We start from the raw sequence: 17,019 nt of genomic DNA, 5'->3' as shown, positions 1-17,019 counted from the left end.
GACTCTTAACACTTTTTATTATTGTGGCCCCTTTAGAACATGATATATGTATACTCTCGCGATAAAGTGTTTTTCCCTAATCTTCTAAATCTTGTTTTCTATGCAGATATCCATTGCTATGCTGAAATGTTGCCTCGTTAGCCAAAAAAAAGGTTCATTTTTTTTCTCTCCAACTTTTGCCGCTTTGTATTTACACTTTTATATGTACACTATATAAGACATGAAAGTATTTGTCATTATGTGCGGATTTATTGACTATTTTGTGTTGCTGCATCCAGATTTTTATTCTCCAGATTAGCTACAGTGACAAATGTATTACCACTATATATGACTATAGTAATGTGACCCTAGTGTACAGAAATCAGTCGGTCAGTCTTTTAACGTTGCATATCAGACTTATCCATTGGTTACTGAATGTATGTCAGGCCATCTCTATTGCAGGACCTCATGGAGAACTAAGCTCCAGAGTTGTTATGATTTTCAATTTCCCTTCATTCGATTAATTTTTATAGACAATGTTTGGCTTTCATTCGTGATTACCCATCCAGGTACTGACCTTACTAATTTTGCTTATTTTATTTTTGCTGCTGCACTATTGTCTGTTAAAATTCTCATCCTCTCCTACGGCATATCATATTGGCAGGATGTTCAAGATGCGACGGGACTCTTTAAAACTCATATTAAGAAGCTAACTCGTTTGATGGAACAGATCTTTAAAAAATGTACATTAATTTTGGCATATTTATCTGAAATTGTAATTAATTAGATAATCATTCATCAGTTATAGAGTTACACCTCATATCAGGCGCCTTTTCCCCTTTTAATTCTATCAAGACAACAGATTCCACAATTAGATAGGTTCATAAATGTCTTTGACACAAACAAATAAATCGAAGCGGACACGAATATCAGCGAATTACAAGCAAACAAATAATGTCAAGCTAAAGTGCGTTCGGAAGAGCGCGAAAGAATTGGCGCGTCTGTTTTCTACACCTCTTTTTTTTTTTTTCTTCTTCTTCTTTTTTCGAAGTCCTGTTAACGATGGGAGAAGAAGATGATTCGAAGGTGAAACTAGTGTAGCGCCAGCAAGGTCGTCGCTTCGCTACAATTTCTCAGCAGCGCAATACCGACGTAAACCGCAAACTAGAGTTGCGCACTGTTATTTGACGGACGGCTCGAAGATATTTTTATTTATTTACTTAGGAGACGAGGATTTAACCATGTAGTACAGCAGACCTTTTGAAATTTAATGTTATTCAGCTTAAGTTTGATAAAAGAATTTTTTAAAGAACATCCTCACAATTTTGTAAAATAAGAAAGAAAAAAAAAATGCCAGACTACTACTGTACGACTGGCTAATGAAGACTGCTCGCATTCCTGTACGCCCACCGCAGTGCCATCTTTGTCGTAACTCTTAACCTTGCACTTGCATCACATTTCCACCAATGGGAAAGGAGCTTGCATTATCTGTTTTCACCGCCGTTGCGAGCCGCCCAATCACAGGCCGGCTTCCTCGTGGCAAATTGTCGCTCTCCCAATCACCGCTGCTTTTACGATAAGCCTTCGGGAGAAGCCGCGTGAAAGCATGCGCCTATATAACGCCGAAGACTCGTTCTGTCAGCATCATTTTCCCGGTACTTCTTCTTCCCTCCACAACCACTCCCCACAACAACAAAAGCCAACATGGCTGCTCTCAAGGTACGGGTTTGTAACGGCTCTCCACGGGATTGTAAGAGACAAGTATATTTTCGTGTTAATCTTAGTTTTACCAGACCACTGAGCTGATGAACAGCTCTGCTAGGGCTGGCCCGAAGGATGAGATATTTTGACGTAGCTTGGAACCAATTAGTTACCTAGCAACGGGACATACAGCTTATTGTGGAATCCGAACCACATTATATCGAGAAATGAATTTATATCACCAGAAATAAATTCCTCTTGTTCCTGTTCAAGGGATTAACAAAATTATTGCAACTGTTCATCTTTGTATTTTAGTAACGTTGTTCTCTTCTTGGAGTAGGTAATAGCTTTCCCTTATATTCATAGTGAGATAGAACCTTTCTTTACGACTGATTGCGTATAAATTGAAGTTTTGTTTTAACGTACACGAACCTCAGTTCATTGATGTTAATTAAAAAGATGACTTATATACTATGCAATCTTTACTCTTACAACATAATAACCTCCGCGTAGTAGTATAGTTACGAGGAAAAGAATGTATCCTAGTTTAGGAATATCCTTTCTACTTGAATGAAGACTTGCCATAGCCAATAGATAGGGAGTGTGATGCATGATAAAGTAAGATAAAGCAATGGGAGCGTGATGAAGAAATATAGAAAGGGAAACCTATTCTCCTTGTAATTTCCAGGAACGCAAAAAAGAAAAAAAAAACTAATAATAATAAATTTTTCATGGGGATCCGGTGCATATGGTTTTACTTGAATTCGATTTGAAAGCGTCCTTTCCTCTCATTACCTATAGCAATTTCTTTACCTTTGATGAAATCGTTTATTGTGATTTTGTTTAGCATATTCCCTTCACTATGAAGCTATTTAATGGAGGATTGTATTCATACTAGTACCTTATGAAAGGTTTCACACAAAGTGGACTGCAATGTTCTGGAAGCACCAGCGAGGGAGGAGTAAATACTGGGGAAAATAGGATAGAATTTTTTCGTCATCCAGCGAATCTGGTGGTGGCATTTTTGAAAGAATGATTTTGCGTTTTGGATGTTTGTCCAATATGTAGGAAATCGATATTACCGGGAGTTGTTTACAAATTTCCTTCTCTGTGCTTGCGAGCTCTTTTGTAATATCGTAGTACCAATTGAGTTAGTTCGCTTAGAACTGTCACCTTGTAGAACCTTTCTTTCTCCATTTTATTGTATGTAAAGTAATATACGACATATTTACCTGACTTATTAGAATATGGAAAACACCTTATGTTTGACTTTATTTTCGCAGTTTTTTTTTTTATAGATATAAGAGATTTGGTGAAATTTTTTTGGATTGCTAAATAAACATAGTGTTTATGTCCATTCCAGGTTTTCATAAAAAAAATCATTTAAAGAAATGTAAAAGAGACTTACAACGAGTAAAAAATATGCATGGCAACTTTCATATTCTTCAATAACAGAAGAAAATGTTAAAGAAGGAAACCCCATGAATCGACAGAATATGCTAATTACGAAACATACTTTCCTGTGGGTTGGGAGGGAAGTGATGTAATATTCCCTCAAGTCTTCATGTTCTAAAGACTCCGAGTATTAATAACCAAGACACTAGTCAGGCCATTTCACTTAGTATATCCCAGACCAACGAACACATTCTTCGCCCTATATGTTTTATTGTGTTGAATTGAACTCGGATATTGTGTAAAGCTGATTAAAAAAATCGATACTCATGTTTGTGTCTTTTACTTTGAAACGAAAAGTCTCTTTTAAATTAGAAAGTCATTGGTGAATTTTAATAAATTAAAAAAAATGAATGGGATGTCAAGCAAGAAGTGTTTATTAGAACATGCTGGATTATCTGCACAACTTGGAGGAATGCTTACTATTGATTAATGGTTATAGTTATTTGATGTGAAAGCTGCATATTGTGAAATTGTTCTCATAAATTTCAGCTTGCTGTTGCCGTAGCCCTCTTCGTGGTAGTTGCTGCCTTGCCCAGTGATCCCTACGGCAAGGAACCAGTAAGTAGATCACTCTCTCTCTCTCTCTCTCTCTCTCGTCTCTCTCTCTCTCTCTCTCATCTCACTCACCTCTTCATTCCCTGTAGGGGATTAATGCTTTCAGTGCACCTCAGGGAACTAGTAAGTTAATCACTCTCTCTCTCTCTCTCTCACTTCATTCCCTGTAGGGGATTAATGCTTTCAGTGCACCTCAGGGAACTAGTAAGTTAATCACTCTCTCTCTCTCTCACTCACTTCATTCCCTGTAGGGGATTAATGCTTTCAGTGCACCTCAAGGAAGTAGTAAGTTATCACTCTCTCTCTCTCTCTCTCTTCAATTTCCCTGGAGGGGATTATGCTTTCAGTGCACCTCAAGGAAGTAGTAAGTTAATCACTCTCTCTCTCTCTCTCTCACTTCATTCCCTGTAGGGGATTAATGCTTTCAGTGCACCTCAAGGAAGTAGTAAGTTAATCACTCTCTCTCTCTCTCTCTCACTTCATTCCCTGTAGGGGATTAATGCTTTCCAGTGCACCACTCAAGGAAGTAGTAAGTTTAATCATCTCTCTCTCTTCTCCTCACTTCATTCCCTGTAGGGATTAATGCTTTCAGTGCACCTCAAGGAAGTAGTAAGTTAATCACTCTCTCTCTCTCTCTCTCACTTCATTCCCTGTAGGGGATTAATGCTTTCAGTGCACCTCAAGGAAGTAGTAAGTTAATCACTCTCTCTCTCTCTCTCTCTCTCACTTTCATTTCCCTGTAGGGGATTAATGCTTTTCGTGGCACCTCAAGGAAGTAGTAAGTTAATCACTCTCTCTCTCTCTCTCACTCACTTCATTCCCTGTAGGGGATTAATGCTTTCAGTGCACCTCAGGGAACTAGTAAGTTAATCACTTTCTCTCTCTCTCTCAAACTCCATCCCCTGTAGGGGGCTATTGCCTTCAGTGTACCTCATGTGTTGCACTGTGGGCATCACTGAAGAGGTGTCTCTGTTGTCCCTTCGGCTCATAGCTGCTGCCACATTTTAGCCTTTTACTTCACCTCCATTCCCGCTTCCTTCGTTAAGTCTTGTTGCCCAGCGTCTCTGTCTCTTATTTCTTAGGGTTTCTCCCATTTCCACCTTTCAATCCATGTACTTCATCTCCTTTCATATGTGGATCCCTTTACCTTGCTCTCCAATCCCTTCAACTCACTCTTTTTCACTGTCTGCTGCGCTCAATGGCTGACAGTGATTCAGTGTTTAACTTGACAGCCTCTCTCTCTCTCTCTCTCTCTCTCTCTCTCTCTTTGTATGTGTATATATGTTACCGAGGTTCCAACCTCGGTACATTTTATGTTGGTAGCAATGACCGTGTAGCAGCAAGGCACTGAAACGACATCCGTTCTCTCTCTCTCTCTCTCTAAGGCAATGAAATCAGATTCGAGAACTACAAAAAGACATGCATTTAAGAGCAAAGCATTAACTACCTAAATCAGGTTCTTAACAAAATAATTAAATGTAAGGTTGAATTCAAAACCCAAATATCCCATATGTACTTGCATATAAAGCACTTATTGCCATAACACAACTGAGAAAAATAAATATTCATTCCGGTGTAATTACTGATAAACGAAGGACTCATTCGGGGCAGAGAAACACAACTGAGCTTCTGTAAAGGAATCTCCAGCACTACCCATATAAATATTTTGTGTATTGACATATGCTGATATGAGTATTTAGTTTTTTCAATTATTCTATGGCAATAAGCGTTATTTTTCCTCGGTTATTTTAATGTCATCAATTAAAGTTCCCCTCATTCATTTTCCACTAATTTTCCCCCACCTCTTCCGTGATTACTCCATTAATCCCTGTTATTGTCTGAGATCGTATTCAATACCTTCGTGCCCCGTAATGGGGGTAGTGCCGCACGTCAGTGCACCTCACGCGGTGCGGTGTAGGCATTACTTAACGTTCTTAGCAGCGTTCCATCGGCCACTAGCTGCAACCCCTCCTATTCCTTTTACAGCAACTCCGCTCATATTCTCTTTCTTACATCTGACTTTCCAGCCTCTCTAACAATTGTTTCATAGTGCAACTGTTACGCCATTCAAACCTTTTTACTCTCAAATTTCCTTCCAGCGCTGAATGACCTCGTTAGGTCCCAGCGCTTTGCCTTTGGCCTAAATTCTGTATTCCGTTCCATTGATCTGAGATCGTATCCAACTCCTCCAGGGGATGCCCTACGACTTCGCCTACGCCGTGAAAGACGACTACACCGGCAACGACTTCGGCCACAGCGAAAGCTCCGACGGGAACGTCGTTAAGGGCGAGTACTTCGTCCTCCTCCCCGACGGACGACGACAGATCGTCACCTACACCGCCGACCACGAATCTGGCTACGTCGCCGATGTCAAGTGAGTATCTCTCTCTCTCTCTCTCATTCAAAGTAAGAATAGTTACATTATGGTTCCTAGGGGACTGCACAGTTACATTGTCGAATATTGCGTACATAATTGCATACAAATATATCTAGCAACCCGCCCCGATCCTACAGCTCTCTCTCTCTCTCTTGTTTTAGGGACTTCTAGTTATGCCCATGCAACAATGCAAACATTGACGCATGTGTGCAAGCGTAATAATCACAAAGTATTTTGGACATTAATTTAACCGAAATTTTTCACTACTGAAAAAGAAATTTTCAAAAAATTTCTTTACTGACGATATCGAGGGGCATTTCATGAAATAGCCTTTAAAATTTTGTATGCGCAATTATTAATAATGACGTATTCTTTTTTCTTACAGATACGAAGGTGAGGCCCAATACCCTTCACCAGCCCCTGCTTACGGACAATAAATGAAAAGTCTTACCCTTTTACGAAGCCACTCGAATCGAAAATGCTAGCTGAACCAGGGGTTGGTTGAAATCAGGCGACGTTCTCAAACACTTCTGTGAAAAGGAACTTGGACATCAGGAGCATCGAAATCTACTGGTAAAACTTACGACAGCAACATTTTCTCCTTTTTTTCGGTATAACTCTACCTACTTTTGATTGTGAAAAAGTGTCGTGCAAAATTGACTTTTCCATGGGCGCCTTAAGTCATTTCAGACTTTTCTATATCTGGCATTATAAATAGATGAGTGTACATTGCAGCATAACACTCTGGGAACGATTTTCAGAAGCGTCATTCACACTGGTTCTTGTGAGCCTGTCAAGGCAGCCCTGCCACAGTCTATCACGTGGGAGTGAATCCTCGCCCCCTCTTTTCTTCAGTCAACTTTCTGTATTTATTACGAAATGAAAAAGAATCATAAAAATACATAACAAGGAAAAAATTGACGATACGTTTTGGGAATTTTGATAACTTGCTTCCTCCTGAGGATTATTGTGCTTGCTGGTTAAAAAACAATATATTGTGCCATTTTATTTTTAACAGGATTTCTCTCAGTTAGCTTCATCTGCTCATTTATAATACTCACTGGAACTTTTGGATTTCCTTTAAGGTTATATTCTCCATTTTCAACAATGATTGCTCCGATATCATTTTATTATTTTCTATCGACGATACTCTGGTCAGCTGAGAAAGCTATCCAGATACTCTTTTAACATTATTCATACTTCTCTCTCACGTTTTATATTGGCTAGTTCTGCCTTTGAGCAGGGTTTTGTTCGTAAGCTTTTTTGTTTTATTCATGTTATCCTTAAAGATGAAGCTTCTGTTGGGAGTGAGTAGAGTCATTTAGAAAATTTCAGCGACATCTTTTGCATGTTTAGGTCACAAATTAAGTTAGGTAGCTTGCACAATTCCTTATTTCCCCCGTTGGCATTCTGATTCTGTGTTTGTGTCTCCAGTCGTCTCTGTTTGTGTTCGACTTCTAGAAAGTAATTCTTTGTCATTTGTTCTCTGTTCATTTTGGTAATATTTCATGCATCATTCTGTTTTTCTCATCATGTCCTTATCTTTGATTTATGTGAATTGTAATACATACTCTCGTTTGTCTATCGTCGTCTTGTCACACTTTCTTTTCATCAGAAAACTTCAGTTTCGGAGAGACTATGGGTTTCCAATAGTCATTCTTCTCACACTCTCAAAGTCCAAAATGACCACTTCGCCCGATTGTCCTTTTCATTTATCTCTTCAATCGTCAAAAAGCATCTACATTATTAATAAATATTTGTAAACAAATCCTGAGTTTTATCTGAAAGTTGATCACGATCCACCCTACAATTTGTACATGGAGCAGGTAGTCATGCTCAGCACACTATAAAGAAAATTCCAGGTTACTCCATGTATTAAAACAAAAGTAAAGGCTTGTGCAACACTTATGAGCTGCTTGAGCAAGAGCCCGTGTCGGCACAATGACATCTACAATTAAAAGCAGCAACAGCAAAAGAAACAAAAGCATCATTATTAGAAGTCTATGGTTCTTCAGTTTGCTGCTTGGCTTAACGGCCAATATTCGGCGTAAGGTTGATTGTGTCGTTACAAAGAATTGGATTTTATGTAACAAATATCAGTTTAACATAACAAGAAACAGGCAAAATTTATTCTTGTAAATGATTGCTGATTCGAATGCATGGATCATGGTAACGGGACGATATATATATATATATATATATATATATATATATATATTATATATATATATATATATAGATATGATATGACACACATAGTATTCGTCACTCATGTTTTCAGAGCCTTATTGGAACTCATCTTGTGCTGAACGCCGTAAATATATAATGTTTAAAAATAACTACACTAATGCATTTATCTGTTTAATTTCCAACCAGAATATCGTTTTTCTGACGCTTCTAACCTTTTCTATAGTTACGATACCGAACAATACTTATATATTGTACCTTTTAGGCCTTTTTGACCACAGCCTTTTTTCTCACTTCTTATTTGCGCCCTCACTCATGCCGTTTGAGAGCAGGAGAAAGAAGATGAAAGATTCTTTCAGATCAATTGAACATTGTCAAAAATAGTGACTGGAGACTTTGCGGCAGAAAGATTGAAAATCTATACTAGAATCGGGTGAAGGTTGCGAGTATTCCAAACTAGGATCATCCAACACATACTGATTTTCGCTTACTCGGGGAGTAAGCATACAAACTACTTTGTTGTTATTGTTGGGGGAGGGTAGGAAAAGTCTATGGAAGAGCCTTAAAAGGTCTGAAAAAGGTGTTTTGCGTTGAGTTAAAGATTTATTAATTATTTATTAGAATGAAAATGTAAAAAATAAATAATGTGCATGTTAAGCAGTACAGAGAAGTTATTTGTAGTAAAATATAGCTTATTTATTTTAATTTTCGTTGGTGAAACAAGGCTCTGTTTCACTGTAGATCTTAGCACGTTTCAATTTACGTTAAAATTTAGGAATATAATGTATACATAGCTTAAGCATGAGGGGAAAATCTTGCACGCGTCCCTAGTGAGCTAGAGGTCGGATCACGCCTTGTCAGTAAGGACAGCAATATAACATTATTAGGAAATCACAAAGGGAGATGCCTAAGCCTGTCCTGTGTGTCACGTTCTTTTAAGGCAACTGGCAACGTCACTGTTTAACAGGACGGCCAAGCACTGCTTTTGTGTGCCTGATGCTTCTGTTGCTCATTAAGGAATTTTCGTTTATATTTTCTTGGTTGCTGTGTCCGCAGCATTGTATCCTCTCTCTCTCTCTCACAGGATGTATATATCAAATATTATGAGTCAGGTTTAGTACTATAGTAGATTCACATCGCCGTTGCATCTGATATCTAGGCCAGTCCCTTACGACGCTCCTAATTGGCTGTTGATAAGCCAATCACGGCCCTGGAAACTCTCAGTCTCTCGAGATTTCACGTAGGTAGGATGTATGCTCCCCTCTTCTGAGGGATACGTATATCTAAAGAATCTCAGGAGAGGTGGAACATACATCCTCTCTATATGAACTCTAGAGAGAGACTCAGTTTCCAACCCTGTCATTGGCTTATCAGCAGTCAATCAGGAGCGTCGTAAGGGACGGGCCTAGACATCAAATGCACGGCTGATGTGAATGTACTATAGTCGCAGGGTACCTGATATTCACTCACATGCTTAGAGACCTTTTATGTTCATATAGATGCAGTTTTAGGTGTATTGTACCATTTCTGTCATTGTTTAAAAATGTTACTAGGTAGAATTGACTGGTGATGGGAATATTCCCACGCGGGATCACAAATTTTCAGAAATAGGAACCCTGATGGCGTTATTATTTCCCTGTCAGAGACTGCACCAGTGGCGTGAACGGTATGGTCTTGGCCTGCCACCTCGGTGGCCGCGAGTTCGATTCTCGGGCATTCCATTGAGGTGTTAGTGATGTGTATTTCTGGTGATAGAAGTTCACTCTCGACGTGGTTCGGAAGTCATGGAAAGCCGTTGGTCCCGTTGCTGACTAAAGGCGGCCATACACTGGCGCTGCGGGTGTTGGGAAGGACTTAGGCATGGTTTCAACATGTATACAATACCCTCTTTCCTTGTGGGAGTCGGGGCAGTACTGCTGTTGTGAAAGGATGTCGCAGTCAGTCAAGTATTTATTACACGATTTCATTCGTGCTTGTGGAAAATACGAAGTCCGGATTATTCCAGTTAAGTAAAAAGACAAGCAGCTTATGAGCAATTACTGGAATTATGTAAACAAATAAAGATGCAAACAGCTTTTGTGAAAGCCAAAATTGCCAGCCTTTCATGGGTTCTTTTGACTAATATAAATTAGTTTTAAAATTAATTTGTAAAACATCTTAAAGGATAAACGTGGCGATAAAAACATTAACATTCTTAAACGACTGTGAATTTCACTAGTAAAACATTTGAGAGGAAATCTGTCCACAGTGATCCATATCGCACCTTTCATCGATATTCAAATTCATTCATCTCCAGAGTCAACTTTAGATTCCTGTTTTAAGAAGTAAAGTATCACCTTGAGAGAGAGAGAGAGAGAGAGAGAGAGATAGAGAGAGAGAGAGAGAGAGACTCTGAAATGGAGGTACACCTTTCGGGTCGCTTAAATAAAATGAAAAAGCTGAAAAGCATATTGTATATTCAGAGGTCCTAAACTATATGAATGGATTCCGTTACCCGATAACTGTACCTGAAGCAGCAATCAAAAATAGGAACACCCACCCAGTCATCATCAGTCATTCTTAAATAATTTCTATACTTCCGGGTTATTTTCCTTTAATTCTTTCATTTGAGTCATATGGTAAAACCTCTCTATATTAGCCATAGTTTTACCCATACTTTACGATTTTTCTTGCATATTTCATGCTCGTATTCGTCTTGCAGGAGTGCTATTATCATTATTACACTTATCTTCCTTTTACTTGGTGCCATGATTTAAAAACACCCACTATATCAGGACACTACAAGACTGAAAGGAACACGGCCACTGCATATTAACTCTGCCCTCTCAAAATATGCGTAGAGCAAGTCCTCTGCGTGTATGGGCAATCCCCAACCCCCGCGGACTGGAGCGCGCGCTAATCCCGGTAGGACAAACCCCATGCCAGTCGCGTACGTGTATGGCCGCCTTGACCACTGGCTTCCATGCAACGTAAAAACACCATACAAAAAAAAACAAACCAAACCTTATGAAGTCAGTTAAATGTCAAGAATTTCGTATGATGTTTTTGTAAATATAATTTTAAGTATTTCTTTGTGCTTCGGATAAAAATTACAGTAATTTGTGAAGCTTCCACGTAAAATGTTTGTATCCTTTTTCCGTAGACGCTTTTATTGTTAGTACCTTCCAGTAGTGGTGAAAATTGCTGGGCTGTTTATAAGAATTACACGGCGGTTTCTTTTTTTTAATGAGTCAAACAATTTACATGGAATTTTGATTTGTTATGAATTATGCCCAGTATCCGTAAGCAGATTGGTTTCCCGGTTCATCTCGAATCAGGCGGTGCAAGACGAATCATTTTCTCACTTCAGTGTGGATTGCCGGAGGCTTTAAGCTTTCACTACGTGTTTTAACTACTTTGCTGTGCTGCTAAGTGTCAGGAATTATTGGTTCAGTTTCTTGAATGTTCAGGAGCCAGTGAATGATGTGATCATTCGTTATCCTACCCATTTTGCATGGTTCATAAATAATTTTCTCCCCATCACGGCAATGGGACTGAACAATCTTTTCCAGGTTTTCCTCATAAGAAGAACACGCGCTTGAAGTATTCATATTTCTTTGGGATTCAACTAGACTTAGTTGAGCCTTCCCACTGCAGTTTCCCCACCCACACCTCAAAGACCCCTCCCTTCAAGATTAAAATTTTATATTGAGGGCAATGTGGGCCTAGAGACCATAATTATGAGTAGACTCTCCATCTCATAAGCCTCATATGACCTCTCGGGTACTTGAACGATAGAAGACCGAACAAGAAGAGGGTTGTCACGAAGTGAACGTGAGAACTAACATCAGAAATGGAGCACCATGTTAAATACGGGGGAACAAAGATCCGAAATGGCGCACGTTCGGTTACAGTCCAAGTAAGACGTGCACCCCTACCCCCAGTATGTATACGCAACCTGCGTGATTGCTCACGGTCGAATAAGCATACAGACACCCAACTGTTTCCATAGTTTCTTTGATCATTATTTGTACGTACTTCCTCAGATATGTGTGCCCGCAACCGATACTTGTAGTTTTTTACAAGACTGCAACTTGCTCGAACTCTTCTGACAGATCAGGACGTTTTGCCTCACTTCAGTAGATTTTCGATTTCTTGTAGCTAACTCCCTGCTTAAAGGACAGAATCTCTTTGAAGCTTCGTCGTATATTGTGCCGCCATCCTTGACAGCAGGCAAGAAGCGGGAATTTCTGTTCCAGACGTGAATTACGTAGGAACCTGGAAATCTCTGAAATTAGATAGAATTCTTATTAATTATGTTAATTAGATAGAATTCTTATTAATTATGTTTTTAGATTATTTTACACGCATCTATGGCGCCTATATCGGATGCTGGGAATTACAGTAATATTGCAGCATTTTTTGCGGCCAGATGGATATCTCTCTTACTAATTAATTAATATGTAATTAATATATATATATATGTGTGTGTGTGTGTGTGTGTGTGTGTGTGTGTATTATAATAATGGTATTGTCGAAACTTCTGGAAAGTCTGATCTTTAATAGAAAGAGTATGGCCAGCAAAACTTCAGCATTTCTCCTACGTTTCGGGATACAAATCCCATCTTCAGGGCTAAAAACAGGGAAAAAATAAAAATCCTATACATTGAATCAGACCAAAATGGGGCAAAGTAGTAAAATTATACTTTTAAAAAAAATTATATAAATTAATCAGTGAAATTCGAATTTTATATAAAAGTAAGATGGTAAATAATTAAATAAGAGATTAATAATAAAAAGCAAGCTACTGAGTACAATGACACTTTCGGGAGAAAGAGAAAAAATAAATAAACAAAACACTTAAAACACAAAAATCACACGTGAACAACTAAGAAAATTACATTATTACTAACGACAGGGGAAAAACATTCAACATTAATCCTAACAGGCTAAAATTTCTGTATATGATTACAAAAGGAGAAATATATATATATATATATATATATATATATATATATATATAGTATATATATACACACACACATATATATATATATGTATATATATATATATATATATATATATATATATATATATATATATATATATATATATATATATATATATATATATAAAGGCGAACACAACGCAAAATAAAGCGAAACGAGAATTCGCCGGTACAGAAGCATAGTCAAGACTGAATAAGTTATTATTTATGTTTGACAAAAGGGGAGAGGCAAACACAAAGGCGAGAAGGTAGAAAGGGCGAATGGTCTATTAAGTAATGTTCAGTTGTACAGCAGTTGAATGGTTGTTGAGGGTTGGTGACAATTGTTTAATGAAGAGGGACTCGAGAATGGGCAATGACCGGTTATCTATTGCTTGGGAGAAGATTTTAAAATCATTGTACTGAATGCTATGTGTACATTTTACTGCATGGTTGCCAATATTTTTATGTCACTTGGAAAAACTATTTCTTGACCAGTGTCCTTCATCTTTTAAACCCATTTTTTATAAAGATACTAAAAAGATAGTAGACGATACGTTTGTACTTTTCAAAGATAAAGATCATACACATTTGTGTCTTAATTTCATTAACTCATTTTATTATCCGAACATTAATTTTACTATGGACATAGAACCGAATAACGAACTGCCATTTTTAGATATAACAATTTCACCATGTAATGATAAATTTTTAACAGGTATTTTTAGAAAGAAGACTTTTACTGGCTTGGGAACAAATTTCTTTAGCTTTTTGTATATTGGGTTTTTAAACTGAATGCATGCAAGACATTATTGTGTAGGGCTTATAATTTGTCATGCAACTGGGTCAAATTCCACGAGGAAGTAATTTTCTTGCAAAACTATTTTAGCAGAATTGCTATCCATCCCACCAATTTGAGAAAATCTTGAGGGAGTTTTTAATTGACATTGCTAAACCGAAAACAACCACTTTTAATGTACCTAGAAAAGAACTGCATATATCCTTGCCTTTTTGTTCAACATATAAACTTGTAAAACGAGAGCTCGCCGTCCTACTCAGCAGTATGTACCCATACGTTAAATTTAATTTTATCTTCAAGAACCCCTTACAAATCAGAAGTTCAAGGACACCCTACCAGTGTTGATGCGATCTTCAACGGTATATTTGTCCCAAATGTAATTTGGGAATGTACGTCGGTAATTCGAGTCTGCTGTTGAAGGTTCGCATTGATTGCCATCGGGTTGTCAGTCACCGAACAGGATTAGCTTTATCTGAGAAAGAATTTTCTGCAATACGCAAACCATAGCAGTAAAATGTAAACATAGCATTCAGTACAATGATTTTAAAATCTTATCCCAAGCAATAGATAACCGGTCATTGCCCATTCTGGAGTCCCTCTTCATTAAACTATTGTCACCAACCCTCAACAACCACTCAACTGCTGCACAACTGAACATTACTTAAAAGACCATTCGCCCATTCTACCTTCTCGCCTTTGTGTTTGCCTCTCCCCTTTTGTCAAAAATAAATAATAACTTATTCAGTCTTGTCTATGCTTCTGTACCGGTGAATTCTCGTTTCGCTTTATTTTGCTTTGTGTTCGCCTATATATATATATATATATATATATATATATATTATATATATATATATATATATTTCTCCTTTTGTGATCATACTATACAGAAATTTTAGCCTGTTAGGCATTAATGTTGAATGTTTTTCCCCTGTCGTTAGTAATAATGTAATTTTCTTAGTTGTTCACGTGTGGTTTTGTGTTTTTAAGTGTTTTGTTTATTTATTTTTCCTCTTTCTCCTGAAAGTGCCATTATACTCAGTAGCTTTGCTTTTTACTATTAATCTCTTATTTAATTAGTTACCATCTTAGTTTTATATAAAATTCGAATTCCACTGATTAATCTATATAATTTTTAAAAAAAGTATAATTTACTTCTGTGCCTCATTTTAGTCAGATTCAATGTATAGAATTTTTATTTTTTCCCTGTTTTTAGCCCTGAAGATGGGATTTGTATCCGAAAACGTAGTCGTTGGATAAAAAAATAAAGTTTTAACGGAGAAATGCTGAAGTTTCTGCTGGCCATACTTTTTCTATATATATATATATATATATATATATATATATATATATATATGTGTGTGTGTGTGTGTGTGTTGTGTGTGTGTATATATACATATATAAGTGTACCCATTTTAACCATATCCAGTTTAAAGAGACCCCTTGTGGTTTAAAATTTAAAAACTGTCATTAAAAAGAAAACATGAACAAAATATATTTCAGAGCTTTTATGGAGCGTATAAAAGGCAAGACTAGAATTTTGAGTTTGTACTTCCTGGAGCATATTACAGAACGCTTTAGGAGGGATATACTGACCTCATGCATGTCTTTTATTGCTGTCTTCTGAAAAAACATGGGATTCAGATGAGGCTGGATCGGGCTGAATGCTGCGTGGGGCAGGATTTTGGTACCATCACACTGAAGGCCTTGGTGAAGTATGTTCTCTTTGCAGACGGATCTTAATACTGCTGAGACTGTTCGAGGGCCGTTCATACCCCACACAGATGGCTGAAATTAATATTGTAACGGAGTTATTGATTATGAATTATATTTTGACTTCGAATTGTGCTGTCTGCAGTCTCCGACTTACGGTTCCACTGTTAGTATTACAGATATTACAGAAATGGGAAAGTTGTTATCTGAGTGACGCCAAATTAATTCATGAGATTATTGAATAACATAAAAGTATTTCAAATGCCATCGCAAGAGTAACATCAATGCTGCAAGTGCTTTACGTTGAAGTGTTCATTCAGGTAGACCATGAATTTCTCCAACATAGGATGATGTCGGTCGAAGTGGAAGTTCGCGCCGTTGACGAGATTGAATTCGGCCAATCCTATCACGTTCCTCAGTTCAGTCACGGGGTATATGCAGATCACGTCCAGATCGCTGTAGAATCCTCCGGCATGCCAAACCATAGCCTTGCGCATCATGTTGCTCAAATTAGCTGCCGGCCATTTTGCTGGAGGGCAGATTTAGTTAATGCGACTTAAAAAACCATGCCAAAAGGTTCTTTCCAATTTTTTGGACTTGGATCTATGGAGGAGAATGTCCTCATTCAAAGGAGAAAGCAGAAACAAATGAAATATAACGATAAACAAATAAAAAGAATAGGAGCAACAGTTTTGATGGGACTAGAGCTTATCCAAATGACGTCAAGGCCTTGGCTACTATAACTCCAAGCCTTTGACCTGGGGAGCTCTGCCGCAGGTCTCAGTGAACTTTGCTTGAGACTTACTTGCATTGGAGTGCCAGGCGCCCGACCTGTATAATTCTTCCAAAGGTGTTCCCTCGAAAACGTCGTCCAGGTCCACTGTGACGAGTCTCAAGTTCTTGTACTTCTGGAGGAGCTGCTTCACCAGCCCATCGCTGAGGTCGACGACTGGGGAGGTCATTACGTACCATACTATTCCTTTAGGGTTCTGTTGGGCCATACTGGGGATTGAGAAGCATATATATATTATATAATTTTTTTTTATTGAAGTTAATGGCATTTTTCGTAGATACTATCTATTTATCAAGACTGAATCAGTCTACGGTATACTTATTTTTCTCTTCATTCGAACTTCTCAGGAATAGGGATATTCCCGTTTACTTATTCTAGTCAACGGACTTTTTCCTCGCTCATCGACGACGTTCTTCTGGACCATATTACAAAGTGACATACAAGGTTTCTATTACTGGAAGCGGACTTTTGAATTTTAAACAACGTCACTGGGGTGC

The 17,019-nt window shown here is 37.9% G+C and overlaps 2 protein-coding genes across 2 annotated transcripts; one reads left to right on the top strand and one right to left on the bottom strand.

Moving 5' to 3' along the window:
• The first annotated feature begins 1,624 nt into the window (after positions 1-1,624).
• LOC135195792 (cuticle protein 19-like) lies at positions 1,625-7,704 on the top strand. Its single transcript, XM_064222269.1, has 4 exons — positions 1,625-1,698; positions 3,625-3,693; positions 5,883-6,064; positions 6,453-7,704. The coding sequence occupies exons 1-4, from the start codon at positions 1,684-1,686 to the stop codon at positions 6,502-6,504; spliced, it is 318 nt and encodes a 105-aa protein (XP_064078339.1). The 5' UTR covers positions 1,625-1,683; the 3' UTR covers positions 6,505-7,704.
• Positions 7,705-11,857: 4,153 nt separating this feature from the next.
• LOC135195230 (lactosylceramide 4-alpha-galactosyltransferase-like) lies at positions 11,858-16,726 on the bottom strand. The gene is made up of 5 exons (XM_064221498.1): positions 16,535-16,726; positions 16,032-16,258; positions 15,613-15,804; positions 12,369-12,521; positions 11,858-11,920 (listed from the first exon to the last, which is right to left on the bottom strand). The coding sequence occupies exons 1-5, from the start codon at positions 16,689-16,691 to the stop codon at positions 11,858-11,860; spliced, it is 792 nt and encodes a 263-aa protein (XP_064077568.1). The 5' UTR covers positions 16,692-16,726.
• Positions 16,727-17,019: the final 293 nt, after the last annotated feature.

This window comes from Macrobrachium nipponense, chromosome 16, assembly GCF_015104395.2.
Source record: "Macrobrachium nipponense isolate FS-2020 chromosome 16, ASM1510439v2, whole genome shotgun sequence".
NCBI lineage: Eukaryota > Metazoa > Arthropoda > Malacostraca > Decapoda > Palaemonidae > Macrobrachium > Macrobrachium nipponense.
The sequence above is the reverse complement of the archived record's forward strand: the minus strand, read 5'-3'. Positions and strand labels throughout refer to the sequence as shown.